The sequence below is a fragment of the Rhea americana genome, unplaced genomic scaffold (genome assembly GCF_003343005.1).
Source record: "Rhea americana isolate MKP2758 unplaced genomic scaffold, rheAme1 scaffold_122, whole genome shotgun sequence".
NCBI lineage: Eukaryota > Metazoa > Chordata > Aves > Rheiformes > Rheidae > Rhea > Rhea americana.
In genome coordinates, this window is record NW_028185284.1 from 2,684,658 (window position 1) to 2,700,202 (window position 15,545).

General features: G+C 58.9%; 1 protein-coding gene across 1 annotated transcript; it reads left to right on the forward strand.

The window, feature by feature from the left end:
- Positions 1-1,502: 1,502 nt before the first annotated feature.
- On the forward strand, positions 1,503-14,881 carry RRP12 (ribosomal RNA processing 12 homolog). The gene is made up of 34 exons (XM_085325772.1): positions 1,503-1,674; positions 3,098-3,333; positions 3,442-3,525; positions 3,753-3,829; positions 4,032-4,137; positions 4,329-4,445; positions 4,560-4,698; positions 5,048-5,175; positions 5,524-5,622; positions 5,699-5,790; positions 5,875-5,986; positions 6,207-6,304; positions 6,474-6,588; positions 6,905-7,047; positions 7,556-7,677; positions 7,825-7,889; positions 7,978-8,140; positions 8,294-8,448; positions 9,039-9,106; positions 9,288-9,381; positions 9,742-9,900; positions 10,018-10,098; positions 10,179-10,284; positions 10,493-10,600; positions 10,757-10,914; positions 11,274-11,365; positions 11,525-11,680; positions 11,857-12,023; positions 12,146-12,259; positions 12,573-12,622; positions 12,930-13,008; positions 13,290-13,357; positions 13,789-13,871; positions 14,053-14,881. The coding sequence occupies exons 1-34, from the start codon at positions 1,536-1,538 to the stop codon at positions 14,153-14,155; spliced, it is 3,876 nt and encodes a 1,291-aa protein (XP_085181898.1). The 5' UTR covers positions 1,503-1,535; the 3' UTR covers positions 14,156-14,881.
- Positions 14,882-15,545: the final 664 nt, after the last annotated feature.

A 15,545-nucleotide genomic window follows, 5' to 3' on the forward strand; every position in this document is an offset into this window, starting at 1 on the left:
TAGCGCATGGCGAGCCCGCGAAGGGCGGCGCGACCTTCGGCGGCCGTGACGTCGCCGCCGCCGTAGTGCAGCGCAGCGCGGCGCATTCTCTACCGTAGCGCGCAGAGTAGCAGCACCCCCGCAATGCTGCCGCCGAGCCCAGGCTGCGGGCAAATCCCCCGCGGCAGGGCCGACGGGGGCAGCAGACAGCGGCAGGCCCGGGCGCTGGGGACCTCGTGGCGACGGCTCAGGGCTGGGATGGGCCTCGCTGCTCTCTCGTGCACTTGCGAGACGGGGATAAGAGCGGCAGGGGCGGTGGTCTCGACGTGGGGGAGCGGGGACGCCTGCCTGCACCCCACACCTGTCAGCGCCCCACGTGGCAGGGCGGGCAGCGAGCCTGCGCAGGGAGAGGGTGCTTCCTGCCGCCCAGCCTCGCAGCCTGACTCACCCTCACGAGTTGGCCGGGCAGGGTGGCAGGAACAGCACTGCGCAGGCTGCTGCTCCGGGATGCCTGCGGGTTCAGGTGGGCGCTGCTGACCGGCAGAGGCCTGCTGCACCCCAGGCCCAGCCATGGGCTCTGCACGCGCAAGGCTCTGCTTGGGAGCCAGAGGCTTGAAAGCTCCTTGCAGATGTTGCACTGGTACCATCTTCTCTGCTTGTACTTGTGCAGCTCCTTGTGGAAAATCTTGTGCTGCGCGTGGAGCTTGCACAGTCCTGGCAGACAGGGCAGGGATGGAGAGGGCAGGAGCAGAGCAATGGGGAGAGCAAAAAAAAGCACTAAAGCTGCCTCATGGTAGGGCCCTCCTATTCCAGGTTTGAGAAGAGAGTGGGGTCTAACGAGTGAGAGACAAGGAACAAAGGGGGTTTGGACTGCTGTTTTTCATCCCACATCCAGGAAGAGGCTGGCACCCAAGGAGACAGAGACCCCAAATGACCAGGTCCTGGTGGCTTTGCTAGTTGGAGAGGCAGCCGTGCAGCTGGGCTGGGGCAGGAACTGCTACTGGTCTGCTGCTCCTCTGGGTGCATGTCAGGGGGCACAGAGCCACTGTCCTTTGGGATCCAGAAAGCCCCAGTACCCAAAGCCAGGTGAGGAGACCTTCCTTACTTTGGCCTTCAATAAAGGTATCAGAACAAGAGGCTGTGCCCTGCTCTGCTTCTGGGAAGCTGAACAGCTCCCCAGCGCACTGATGCAAGCATGTCCTGTCTTGTTCACCTTGTATCCAGCCCATGCAAACTAGGCAGCAATTGCACGTGTCACCACGGTTCCATCCTGATCCCAAACTACATGGCTGCTCCGCCACACACACACTTCTCTGCGGGCTGCCCATGCTCTGGACCCTTCTGCCATGAGGAGAGTCCCGCGCGGTCCCCCATCCAAGCCGTAACCAGGCGCGACCCTGCTTAGCTTCGCGGGCGCCGCTCCCCCGCCCACCTCCGAGGAGCCGCCATTGCCCCGCGGGCCGCCCTGCCCTCACTCAGCATGGCGGCAGGCGCCGGAAGCGGCGGCGCGGCCGGGCGGAAGCGGGGTGGGGGTGGGCACGTGGAGCCGGGCGAGCATGGCGCGGTGCGGGCGGCTCCGTTCGGGCGCCGCCGCCAAGCTGAAGCGGTGGCGGAAGGGCCACAGCAGCGACTGCAACCCCGAGACCCGCCGGCACCGCCTGGCCGCGCGCAGCCGCTTCTGCAGCCGGCCCGCGGGTGAGGGGCCGGGGCCGGGGCCAGCCTGGGCCCTGGGGTAGGGGCCGGGGCCGCGCAGGGCCGAGGTGAAGCCGCTGGCCCGGGGGCTGGGAGCAGGTTGGGGCTGGGGCTGCTGCTGATCTCCAGGTGCTGTCGGCGTTGCGCGGGCTTTGGTGGTGCTCCTCGRGCTGCAGGGGGGACGGCGTGGGCCGGCTGCGGAGCACCCCGGCTGCTGGCCCCAGCCGGCGGGTGCTGGGGCGGGCGGCGCGAGGCGGTCTTTCCCTGCACGGCCACAGCTGGCCGGTGCCTGAGGATGAGCCCTTGGGTCTCCCGAGAGCCCGTGGCATGGGGCAGGCCCTAACGCCAGGARGAGGAGAGCAGGGAGTTGCTCACATGCCGAGCTGTTGCCTTGGGAGGCAGAGAGAAAGCACAAAACTGAGAGGAAARTCAGCTCTACAAAGTTACAGGATATTTTTGTCGCTTTCCTGTAATGCTGGATACACAGACTTGGAGCAGGGACATACATCTTGGCCTGTATAGACATGAAAAACAACCTACAACAGTATCTRTCACCCTGCCTAGGGTCCAGTGCAAGGCCCCAGCAGGAGCCACAAGGACCTTCTGCAGGGCAGGAGACAGAACTTTCCCACAAAGTAACTTCATAACTTCCCAGCAACGTGACCTCTCAGCAGCTTTGGGGCAGAAATGGTTTGAGCTTCCAAAGGCACAAGGCTGTGGCCGTAAGTGCAGCTGTGGCAGTACCTGGTGTAGAGAGTGAGCATCAGGACCAGGATACTTGTTCCTGTTCAGCAGATCACACAGTGGAGAAGATAAATCTCACAGCTTTGTGGTCTGCAAGGGCCTGGATTTTTACAATGCTGGTTGCTGTTGGCAAGGCTACTCAAGGAGCTCTTTCTCCTGTAGAGAAAGTGCTGCCTGACCTAAATGAAGAACCACCAGTCTTGCAGCATGCAGACATCCTCTTGCAGCTGGTTGCACAGTGGCTGGGTGTCTGTGACGCAGGGATGCAAAGTGCGTGTGTTGGCTGCTTGGTTGCCAGGGCTCCAGACTGAAGATAAGTGGAACAGGGAGAAAGGAGCTTCTTGCCATTAAAGCTTTGGCACAGTGAGATATGTTTGTGAGGGTCCAGTGCTCTCCTGTTTGAGGAGATGGTTGGACCACGCTCTGATTTGTTGTCACAGGGATAGAAGCTCTTTTGAGTTATTGCCCTGTCTCCTCTTTTCAGAGGGAAGCAGCAGTCACATCCCACATACTGGAGATCAGCTCTAGTGAGGTTTATCTGGCTGAGAGGGTGGAAGAGATGGAGCATATGGGGATTTCTGGGCTAYGTGGCAGAAGAAAACTGGCACAACGTGACTTGCTGAGCCCTGAAGATGACTTAGCACCCATCTCCATGGTGTTCAGTGTGTCTGTTCTTTGGCAGAGAAAAGCAACTTGACAGTGGATGCAGTAAAGCTGCACAATGAGCTGCAGTCAGGGTCCCTGTGCGTGGAGCGGACGAGTGACAGCACTCAGCTCCGCATGGAGGAGGATGATGATGGAGAAGCTGCCACAGAGAAGTCCTCTGGCACCTTCCTCAGCGGGCTGAGTGACTGCACTAACGTCACCTTCAGCAAGGTGCAGCGGTTCTGGGAGTCCAACTCGGCTGCTCACAAAGAGGTACTGGGAGGAACAGGACTGGATGGGGGGGTAGCGCCCCAGACATTGGGCTCTGCTGCAGCCTGTTAGGCCAAGAGGACTGACCTGCTTCTCTTGCTGCTTGCCTAGATCTGTGCCGTGCTGGCAGCTGTGACAGAGGTGATCCGCTCTCAGGGGGGCAAGGAAAGCGAGACCGAGTACTTCGCTGCACTGGTGAGTGACTGTCACAGCGAGGAGGCATGGAGAGAGTTGCTGTTGGCAGCACAGACGTGCACCTGGTGACCTGTGCACTGAGGAGGGTTGGTGGTAGAAGGTGCTGTGCTCATGATAGCAGAGATGCTGCTGGGCTGCTCCTGGCATTCTGCTGGGGTTTGCTGGCTGCAGCTGTGGGGCTGGGGGGCTGGCCTGGAAGTTCTTTCTCACCCCTTCTCTGTACACAGATGACCACACTGGAGGCAGTGGAGTCCCCTGAGTCACTGGCTGCTGTCGCCTACCTGCTCAACCTGGTTCTAAAGCGGTGAGTTCCCAGCCGAGAGGGACTCTCAGCTGGGGSGTGCCCAAGCCACCTGGGCCCATTTTGGGAAAGATGCTGGCACTGTCTCCCCCCAAGCTGTTTTGGGGAAGGTCTGGACCCTGTCAGGCTGTGTATGTGGTTCCCTGTGTGACTGCTGGCAGCTGCCTGGTCTGTGCCCCAAAGATGCCTCCACTCTTCCCCCCAGCGTCCCAAGCCCTGTGCTCATGAAAAAGTTCTCGGACACCTCCAAAGCCTTCATGGGTATCCTGTCCTCGCAGGCCTGCAGCGGCTCCACCTCTGCCCTCCGMTGGGTGAGTAGATGCAGGAGCAGCCAGCAGTGCCAGCTCTGTGGTGTCCTGGTGCCTCCTGAGAACTCCTGAGAGCTGGAGTTCAGCCAGCTGCTATGGGGTGGTGCTGCGTGCTCATCTGGAGGCTCTTGGAGTTCTAGGGGCCAGGGGTCCTATGGGGTGACACTACAGTCCCTGCTGCTTTCCCCTCACAGGTCCTTTCTTGCCTGGCTACACTGCTGCGGAAGCAGGACCTGGCAGCCTGGAGCTACCCCGTCACCCTCCAGGTCTATCATGGCTTGCTCAGTTTCTGCGTCCATGCCAAGCCCAAGGTGAGTCCCCAGTACCCCAGTCTGGGTGGGTGGGGGATGATGTTGTTTCTGGACTTGGTTCTGGGGCTGGCTGTGCTCCCGAGGTCCGTGGTTCCCACGCATTCCCTCCCTCAGGTTCGGAAGGCCGCTCAGCATGGGGTGTGCTGCGTCCTGAAGGGCAGCGAGTTCATGTTTGGCGACACGGCCCCTGCGCATCACCCTGCGGCTCCATCCACTGCCAAGTTCTGCGTGCGAGAGATTGAGAAAGCCGGAGGTATGGGGCACTGGAGCAAGGGGTTTTGCACCTGCAGAGAGGTGTGGAGGACCCTGTGGTCATGCAGGAATGAGGACATGAGGGCTCCTGGGGACAGGGTAGTGTGCAGGGCCATGGATAGCTGTGACAGGGGCTCCTGGTGTTGGGGAGGGTGAAAGATCATGCTTAGGCACCAGAGGTGTTTTGCAGGACTCTTGGCCATCTCTCCATTGCTCTGACCTTCCAGAARGTATAGTGGAGTGCGCCCCAGGTCTGTGGGGCCAGCTCCAGGTCTGTCACAAGGGCTTTGCCTTGGTCAGGGCTGTTGCTGCAGACTGGCATGAGCTCAGGCCCTGCTCTGCTCCCACAGGCACCAAGGAGGCCACGACCACCCTGCACGTCCTGACTCTGCTGCGGGACCTGCTACCCTGCTTTCCTGCAAACATGGTGAAGACCTGCTGCGAGACCTTGCTCAGAGTCATGACCCTCAGCCACGTTGTGAGTGTCACTGTGCCCAGCACGAAGCCAGACGGAGGCAGGCCCTGCGCCAGCACTGTTAACCCTTCCCTGTAAGGACTCAGACTACATTGGCTACTGGCTGGGAAGTTACAGGGCCTGAAGATACAGGAACCAAATGCAGAAGAGCCCCTGGGGCAGCTGATATCTGCTGGCCTGCTTGGCATCAAAGAGGGAGGCCATGGCTAGATGGGGTACAGTTGCAATGGGGCCAAAGTTTCCCATGGGGCTGGCTCAAGCAAAGCTTTTTCTGGGAGTAGGGATGCAGAGTGGGCAAAGGAGCCATCATCTGCCCCAGAGCCTCCTGTCCTGACACTGTGTCCTTTGCAGCTGGTGACGGCGTGCGCCATGCAGGCTTTCTACAGCCTCTTCAGCGCTCAGGCCAGCCCAGCCTGCCTGCCGGCTGAGCTCAACGCCCAAATCATCACAGTGAGTGCAGGGGGCTGGAGCAGGGAGGGATGGGGCTGGYGTGGCCATTGTGTGCACCCACCTTCCGCTTCCCCAGGCCCTGTACGACTATGTGCCCAGTGTGAATGACCTGCAGCCACTGGTGACCTGGTTGTCCACCATGGAGAGGGCACACATCAACCTGAGCAGGTACAGACATRGGCTGATGCTGGGCAGGCAGCAGAGGCTGAGCAGGGCTGGCTGCGTCTCGCTGACCTGGACTCTCTCCTCCAGGCTGCAGAAGGAGCTGTGCTGGGCTCATCTTCCCCGTCTCTTCTCTACCACCATGAACTGCTTCCTGTCCCCCCACTCCCAGGTGGTATCGACTGCGGCACAGACCCTTGAGGTACCACGCATGGCTGCTTCTCCCAACTTGGGTGCTCTGTGGGGGACAGTTGCCCTGGTCTTTGCCGAAGGCCAGGCTGGAGTCTCCATCTAAGGTTTGGGGGTTTGCCTGGGAGCAATGGGCTCGTCTGTGCTTGGATCTGCTCTTCTTTGCCTGCCATGCCCTGTCCTGGGGGTTCCACAGTCCACAGCTAACCCCATTTCCTTGGCTACCATTGCAGAACCTCCTGAGTGAGTGTGTTGCTCCCAACATGGGTGATCTGGGCACCGTCTCTGCATCTGCCCCAGCCCCTGCCTCTTACCTTTGCAAGATGTTCAGGTGAGGAACAATGGAGTGTGGGAGAGGCTTTCCTCATGGGTCCAACTGAGCTCTGCCTGGCCTCTGCCTSGTCCCTAATCACTGCTGGCAGGCTCTGGTTGGCACAGGCAGTGCCAGCACTGGGTTGGGCCTTGCCAGTGTCACTGCCTCAGACTCTTTTCTTCACCAGGGCAGTGGAGGATGGCCTGACGTATCGTTTTCATGCAGCATGGGCCGATGTGCTGCAGGTGCTGGAGATTTTCTTTGAGACATGTGGGAAGCAGTGCCATCCCRTAATGAAGAAGGTGAGCAAGGCGGGGAGGGTGCGAAGGTAGTAGTCATCTACGGGGCTGAGCTCAAGGTGTCTTGCAGCATGGAGCAGAGCCAGCTGAGGTGGCTGCTCTGCTCTCTGGGCTGCGTTACCCGCTCTAGCTGCAGAGTGGGGCCATCGCAGCGCCTGCCATCCCACCCGGGCACGGGGAGGGTGTGCGTGGCCCTGGGACTTGGTGCACAGTCGGCACAGAGATGCGCAGTGCGCCCGGCATCCCTGGGCACGAATAGTGAGTGATGTGCTCAACCCCTCTGTGCCACCACTGTGACTGTCCTGCTCTGTGCCTGCAGTGTCTCCAGTCCCTGTGCGACCTACGTCTCTCCCCACACTTCCCTTACACCGCTGAACTGGAGCAGGCGGTGGGGGCCGCTGTGAGCGCCATGGGTCCCGAGGTGCTGCTGCAAGCTGTGCCCCTGGAGATAGACGGCAAGGAGTGAGTACAGCCATGCAGTGTCCTCACCGCAGGGGACTAGGTCCTGCTGCCAGCTTCTGGTAGTGGAAGAYGCTTGTCTCCAGCTGGGAAACCACTTTTTCCTTAGCTGCCAGGGTTTGGCGGTACCCTTTGCGCCTGCCCAGAGTGGGGCACCTTTTACAGAACAGGGAACTCGGGAGTCCTTTCTAGCTTCTTTGCTTGCTCTGGCCTGCAGCTGCGCTATGTCAGCAGTGGATGGCCCTGGCTGAAAGTCCAGTCTTCTGTGCTCAGGGAGGAGTGAGAGCAGGACGAGTGTGTGCAGTGCCTTTCTGTCATGCTGGCAATTTTGCAGCCACTGTCATGTTCCTGTTTGGTCCCCATGCTGTGCTGGAGGCATTTGACTCTGCTGAACCTCCCTGTCCCCAGCTTTGGCCCTGAGTGAAGGTGTCCCATGCCCTAGCAGGGCCATGCCCAGAGGCTGGTGCTGACGGCACCCTGTGCTTCCCTCAGCTGTGTGTTCCCTCCTCAGGGAGACRCTGGACTTCCCCCGCAGCTGGCTCCTGCCTGTGCTGCGGGACTACGTGCAGGATGCGCGGCTCGGTTTCTTCACCAGCTACTTTCTGCCCTTGGCAGCCACCCTGAAAAGCAGAGGTGAGTGGGGATGGTGTGGCAGGGGCCCTGAAGGGCACAGCCCTGGGCTCCTAAGAGCCCTGGTGTGCTCTCTGGGACCTCCCTTTCTTAGGGTAGAGCAGGACTTAGCCACCTCTGCTCTGCTTATCTCCCCCTTCTCTTCTGCAGCCCTGGAGCTTACTCAGGCTGGGAAGAGCCTGGAGTCCAAGATCTATGACACCCTGCAGTGGCAGGTAATAGGAGTGCCAGGATTGCTGCTCTGGGGTGTTAGTGGCACCCTGAGAGGGGAGAGTGCTGGTGTTCAACTTTTTTGACTTTCAGGTCTGGACCCTGCTGCCCGGCTTCTGCATCCGCCCCACAGACGTGGTGGTGGCCTTCAAGGGGCTGGCTCGCACCCTGGGCATGGCCATCAGTGAGCGCCCGGACCTGCGCCCCACCGTGTGCCAGGCCTTGCGCACCCTCATCAACAAGGGCTGTGAGACAGGTGGGGAGGAGATGCTGGCAGCGTGGTGGTGGGGTTCCTGGCACACTGGGGTTTCCYTTTGCAGGTGGTCCCTGTCCTCTGCAGTGACCTTCTGTGGAGGTCACCAGGTCTGGCAGCCCCACTGATCCACACAGCTCGTTGTCCTCTCCCTAGATGCAGAGCGGGCAGAAGTGGGTCGCTTTGCCAAGAATTTCCTGCCCATCCTCTTCAACGTGTACAGCCAGCCTGAGGAGGATGGAGACAGCAGTGCACAGCGCCGCTCCGTGCTGGACACTGTCCGGGCTTACTTGACCATCACAGAGCCGCAGGTGAGGGAGGCCTGGGAAAAGGGGATGGTCATGCCCTGTCCCAGCCACACCCAGCCTGATGGAGCTGGCGAGTTTGACAGAGAAGACAGAAACAAGCTGGGTAGAGGGCAGTCCTTTCCTTGCCCAAGTCCTTTCCCAAGCTTCCAGCTGCACCTGGAGCATCATATGTGAGCCCTGTTGAATTTGTCGAGCCCTTTTGGATCCGCTGATATTTGGGTCTTTGCAGTGTCTTGCAGCAATGCTTCCCCCAGATGGATTGCTTGTTCTTGAAAAAGTACTCCCTTCAATCTGCTCTGAGCCTGTTCCTGGGCTGCAGCACGGGTTGCCCGACTTGCTATGTTGTCAAYTTGCTCATGGGGCTGTCGCATGGCCGTCAGATTAACGGCTGTAGTTTTGAAGGGTCCCTCAGGTCCTGAGTCTGCTGCAGAGCACAGCAGAGGAGCAGAGTGGTGGGCACGAGGGAAGTGAGACCAAAGTCAGGACACTCGTCACTGTGCAGATAAGAGCTGTGCTGCAGAGCTCCCAGCCTGAGCCCAAGTGCTCATGGGGGCAGGAGGGGGAGCCCCGCTGACCATGTACCTGTCCTGCAGATGGTGTGTGGGTTCCTGCAGAAAGCCAGCGAGAAGCTGACCAGCCCCGAAAGCACAGAGTTTGCCAGGTAACACCTAGGGGCTGGAGCTAATGGATAAAGCTGCTGGCTTCCTCCAGCTGGGCAGCACTAGGGTGCTTGTACTGTCCCATGGGGAAATGCTGCTGTCCTGCATCAAACCAGATTTGCTGATGGAGTCCTAGTGTTGTGGAAGAGCATTAGTGACCTGCTAATCGTCTCTCTGCTTCAGACTCTCAATCCTGGATCTGATTGTGGCAATGGCGCCCTATGCTGACGAGCYGTCCCTGGGCTCCCTGTATCGCACCATCCAGCCTTCCCTTCAGGTGAGTCAGCTCCTGACCCTCACAGGTGCAAGGGGAGCAGCAGGACACCTTCCTCACAAAGGAGGGAGATGATGGGCTATGCTCCTCCAGCCCACGTGCAAACCAGGTAGCAGGTTAGGATGAGGCTGGGGGCACACACCAGCCCATGCTGTCCTCCTGATGTGCTGGAGGAGTAGGATGGGACTGTGGCTGTGCCCACTGGGGCCTGCTTGCTGCCAGTTTGGAGCTGTGCTGCTGTCAGGCTGAGCAGGTGCAGCAGAATAGGTCTCTGCTGGGTGGTATAGGGTGCTACAGTAGTTCCTGGGGACAGCATGCTGAGGGGCTGCCCTGACAGACACAGCGTGGTGGTTGTCCCTGCAGAGCAAGGAGCGGAGTGTGCAGAAGAAGGCGTACCGTGTGCTGGAGGAGGTGTGTGCTGCCCCCCATGCTCCCTGCCAGGCCTTTGTCCACTCGCACCTGGAGGATCTGCAGACAACGCTGCTGGACTCGCTCAAGAGTGCAGCGTCTCCAGCCAAGAGGGTGAGAGCGAGGGCTGCTGTGGCAGAGCTCAGCTACTGTGAGGGGGGGACAGGGAGGGCTGTGAGGGCAGCCAGATGTGTGCCTCTGGGTCTAACAGTGCTGGCGATCTCTCCCCAGCCCCGACTGAAGTGCCTCTTCCACATCGTGAAGCAGCTTTCAGCCGAGCACGAGCCCTTTGTCACCGCCTTGGTCCCAGAGGTGAGTGTGCGCAGGGGGAGCCTGGCCGGTTCTGGCTGCAGCGGTGGCAGTGGGGTTTTGACATGCATCTGTGCCTCCAGGTGATCCTGTGCACCAAGGAGGTGTCGGTGGGGGCCCGGAAGAATGCCTACCTGCTGCTGGTGGAGATGGGGCATGCCTTCATCCGCTTTGGACCCACCCCACCAGGTGAGCTGCTGCCAGAGCTCTGAAACCCCTGCTCTGCTTGTTCAGCCCCAGGGGAAGTAGGACCCATGCCCAGCAYCCCGCTCGCGTGYAGAGAGCGGTGATACTAGKGCTGATGCTGAGGTTGCTGGYTGCTGCCTGCTGAGATGGGCCRGAAAGGTTGCTGGGCACGGGAAGARCAGSCCCCCCCTGAGTTGCATCTGTCTTGCAGAGGGCATGCAGCGGTTCCTGCTCCTGATCTATGCGGGGCTCACGGGCTCGGTCACCATGATCAGCTGCACGGTGCTGGCGCTCACCCGCCTCTTCTTCGAGTTCAAAGGTGARCATGGGCAGGAGGGCTGGGGTGCTGGGGCAGCACTGCCCCATGCTGCGGGGTGCACTGTCAGATAGCTCCCCTGGCTGTATGGGCTAGCCCCTCTCCTGTGCCAGGCACCAGGAGGAGGCTGGGCCTGGCTGAGCCCTGCTGTGGTTGCAGATCACATGGAGCTGAGCGTGGTGGAGCAGCTCCTGCAGAACATATGCCTGCTGCTGGGTTCTCGCACTCGGGATGTGGTGAAGGCAGCCCTGGGCTTCCTCAAGGTCGTGCTGCTGCTGGTTGATACCAAACTGCTCGCTAAGCACGTCCAGACAATGGTGAGACCCCAACGTGGGCACTCAGCGGGGGGTGGCAGAGCAGAACCTTGGGCTGCCTTTTGACTGGTATCCCCAGAGGCATCCTCAGCTGCATCCTGCTTCGCTCGGGAGCTGAGGGGCCCAACCCTGATCCCGTTGGCTGAGAAAGCAGTGAGGAAGCTCTTCTCCTGCATGCTGGCATGGATCTGCCAGAGCCTTCCCATGACTCAGCCCTTCCATCAGGGAATCTTCCCTGTGCCTGGGACAGTAAAGGGTCCTGGCAGTTGCCAGCAGGGTGATGAAGTGGAGCGGGTGAGCAAGGTTGTGCGGGTGCCTTGGGCAGAGGTGCTCTGAGCTTGCGGCTTTCTCTCTCCTGGCAGCTGGAGGCCGTGGGGAACCTTTCGGACGACATGAGACGTCACTTCCGCATGAAGCTGCGCAACCTCTTTACTAAGTTCATCCGCAAGTTTGGGTGAGCTGAGGATGCTGAAGGGGCCCTTGGCCACCCCTCAACTTGTTGGAATAGCACTGAGGGCAGTGAGGGAGTTCCCTGCAAGTGGTATGGGAGGAGGTGGTGCTCTCCTGCGTGTACAGGGAGCTTGGTGGTGACTGATCTCTGTGCCCCACTCAGCTTCGAGCTGGTGCAGGGGCTGCTGCCGGCTGAGTACCACAAGGTGCTGGTGAACATCCGCAAGGCCGAAGCCAGGAGCCGCAAGCAGCGTGCCCTGAAGCAGGCAGCAGTAGACACAGATGAAGAGGAGGCACCACCACAGCCCAGAGGAGACAGGTAGAGATGGACCAGAGCAGCCCTGCTAGAGGGTCTGGTGCTGGATCTCCCCAGCTAATGCCTTTAGCTACTGGGGAYGTCTCTGGAGCGAGGCTTCCCTTGCGCCAGGGAGCAGGCGGGGCATTGCGTCTGGGCTTGTTCTTTTTCTATCATCATCCTCTCTGCCTCTCGCCCAGCATCGAGGAGATCCTGGCTGACTCGGAGGAGGAGGAGGAAGAGGAGGAACGCTGGGGCAAGGAGAGGAAGAAGCAGTCGTGGCAGAGGGGCCAAGCCTGGTTGAAAGAAGGGGAAGAGGATGAGCCCCTCAACTTTCTGGACCCCAATGTGTCCCAGCGGGTACTGGGTGAGGATCATGGCCTTGCATGAGGCTGGGGTGGAAGTCGGCATGGTGTGCAGGGGCCTTGGTGTACAGCCGCCCTGGTGGGTGGGCTCTGCCCCAGACCCAACCTGTCTCTCTGTGTGCAGCCACCAAGCCGGGCACCAAGCGGTCCAGAGGAGTGAACCACGACTTCCAGGTGTCTGAGGATGGGCGCCTGATCATCCAAGAGGAGGAAGAGGAGGTGGATGATGAAGCCAAAGGTACTGCCTGGACTTGCTCTGGTCCTCTGTCTGTTTTTCTCCTGCCCATGCATATGTGGAAGCTTGAGGGGTGGCAGGGATTGTTRTGGCCTTATGTTACAAGGTGCAAGGCACTACCAGGGCTGCTGTGACCCTGGTGAGATGGTCTCTACCACCATTGGGAGGGTGTTGGAGGGGACATGACCATCTGTGCTGTGGGATATCCACTTGGTAGAGGCACCCTGCTCCTTGGCAGCCTGCTGCAGAGGCTGGCACAGTACGGGAGCACACCTGTACCTGCATCCTGTGCTGACCCTGCTGTCTTGTGCTGTAGGAGCAGATGAGGAGATGGCAGATGTGCTGCAAGAAGTGGGCCTTCGCAGTGTGAGTACAGGGCTTGTGGTCTAGAGGGGATGGTGGGGTGGGGTAGGGTGGGSTTGGCTGGGCTGAGCCTCTGTCTGTGCTGCAATAGATGCAGGTCTGGCTGAGAGGCCAGTGGGGACAGCAGGCAAGCAGCAGCTTCTTGAAGAAGATGCAGGAGGCTGGCCTGGGTCAGGGGATGTGTAAGGCCTCTGGGTCCTAATGGGAGGAGGCAGGAGGCTCTTTGCGCCTGATGGAGATCGCAGGTCTGTGGAAGGGCAGGACAGTAAAGACCAACCAGTTGCAGGGTCCCCTCCTCTTCTTTCTGCAGAAGAAAAGCCAGAAGCGTCGGTTTAGAGAGGAGCCAGATGATGAGGAGATGGAGTCTGGGTCCTACTCTCAATATAGAGGTAAGCTGCCTGGTCTGCAGCTCTCCAGGGAGCCGGAATTGTAGCGTTACTGGTGGGATGTTGCAAAGCAGCTGGAGCTGARGTTTTTGACTGTGTGAAATTTCCCCACTTTTCTGAATCTCTTATTTCCTCACACCTAAGAGCTAGACGCAAGAAAAGGGAGCAGCTCCCCCTGCCCCAGCTCCCCCTGCCCCAGGTCCTTCTTGTGTAAGAGCTGGGAAGGGGGAGCCTGGGCCTGGCCTTGAGACCCTTTTCTGACACAAACATTCCCTGTTTTCCAGCTGGAGGCTCTGGGATCCACCGCCAGCTGGGCAAGGAGCCAGCCTTTGGTGCAGAGTACAGATCGAAGGTGAGGGCCCCAGGGGGTTGTAGGGCTGTGGCAAGGGATGCCTTGGGCTCCGATGGGGAAGTGCTCCATCAGGGATGCGCTGGCAGGGCAGGCATAGGATTGCTGTTGGCCTGCACRTGCAGAAAGTGCCGGCTCTTTGCTGAGGTCTGGTCTAGGGCTGCTGAAGCTGGGGAATTTGGGCTCCAAGGGGAGTTGCCAAATGCTCCGTTCCTGTGAATGTTTCCAGCCCATCTTGTCATTGCCACTGTCCTGCCCTCGCTGTGCCCAGTGTCTGCTCACAGCAGGTGTCTGGTGCTGCATCACAGGGTGGGAAATCTTGTGCTCAGCTGGCATCCCCACTGCACCGCAGCCTGTGTGTCAAAGTTGCCCCAGAACAGGTGCAGGTATCTGCCTTTGTGCTGCATCRTCTCCCATGCTGGTATCTCCCACAGAAAGGCAAAGGCGACGTGAAGAAGAAGGGCCAGCTGGACCCGTATGCCTACATCCCCCTGAACAGGGCCAAACTGAACAGAAGGTGAGTCTAGCAGGGAAGGGCACAGGGTGAGGAACAGGGCCAAAGTTCAATCCTGCTATGCTTTATTTCAGTTGCCTGGGGGTCTGGGAACTCTCCATCRGCCTCTGGGAGCTTGCTCCAGAGGAGCCAGCTGTACCCAGTGCCTGGGCTAACACAACCTTSTGTTCCTTTCTTCCCCTAGGAAACAGGCAAAAATGCAGGGGCAGTTCAAGGGCCTGATGAAGGGAGCCCAGCGAGGGGCCCAGGCCGGCCGCAGGAACCGTCCAAAGGACCGTCGCCCCTGAGGGGCCTCGGACGCTCTGTCTGCACCTGCCGAAGAAGTGATGACACCCTGTCACGTCTGGGCACCAGGAGACAGTCTCGTGTGGGACAAGGGGGAGACTCCTCTGCAGGAGATGGTCTGTGCCTGTTTGAGCCTCCCAGGGAAGCCCTGTCGCATTACAGACTAATGGCCCAAGCACTGTCCTCCCGTGCTGGGGGGTAGGYGCTGGGTTGCCTGACACTGTGCCCAGTGGCCTCGTTTGGCGTGTGCATGTGTGAGAGCGAGCAAGTGATGTGTAATGAATTTTCTGCAGTGATAAATACCCACTGTTCCTATCCGGCCTTGATTCCTCACGTCCTTCCCATGGGAGCTGTATGCCCTGCAAACTCTTTCTGGTTGGCTGAAACTACAGCAGCCTCGCTGTGCTGCCCCTTCTCTTACCAGTAACTGCTGAGACGGGCCCTGTCCTCTGCTCTGACCACTTCTTACCAACTGGACCTGAACAGCACAAGCAGTCCTGGACCTATACCTGCTCAGATATTTCAGGTTGACCTGAGCATCCATTTTTACCCAGTTACTTCTGCCAAAGTGCCCTGGAAAAAACAAAGATGGAGTTGAGGGCAGTGGATACACAACAGCTGTGGGATGCAGGTCCTGTGGAAAATGGTTCACACTGTGAAGAACATGTATTTATGAGCATATCTGGTTTTCCTTTCTTCTACATTAAAAAGCTTTTAGTCCTTTGTCATTTCCTATCATGGTAGCTTACATGATGGAATTACAATGCTTCTCAATCTTGTCCTAAGCTAAACGGATTGTGCTTGTTCAGCCTCTTACCGCAGGCTGCTTTCTGTAGGCTGCAAATCCAGTTTTGTGGCTCTCTTTTGTGCTTTTTTTGTTTGTTTGTTTGTTTTTTTAAGATCCTTTTAAAAGCCTGGGTGTGGAGAGAGGAGCTCTTGTGCAAGTATTGATTGTGCCTTGCCAGGAGCACTGTCTCCTTTCTGCTTCCCCACCCAGGGATCTCAAAGGACTGCTGTGCACAGGATTGTGTGGAGGTGCTGCTGCTCTAATCCTTCCACTTATTCACTGTTGCTGACCTGAAGCATCCCATTCCCCCAGTTTTGGAAGTTGCTTTGTATTTCTTATTCCTACCTGGAAATAYTGTGTTTATATGGGCCCAGTCCTGGCTGTCCTGTGGGGCAGCCTGTGTTACTGCCCCCAGTCTTTAGTGTTGCACCAGTCTTTACAGTCTTGGCAGCAAAGATTTTTATTATCTGATCCATAGTGTAAGTATCTCTGAAATTGTCCTGTTACAGCCTAGACTTACTCAAATCCTTCTCCCACGATGAACAAAGCCTCAACACAATGAAGAAAAACTACTCCAGGGAGGAGGAAAAAAGAAAAAAAMMAAA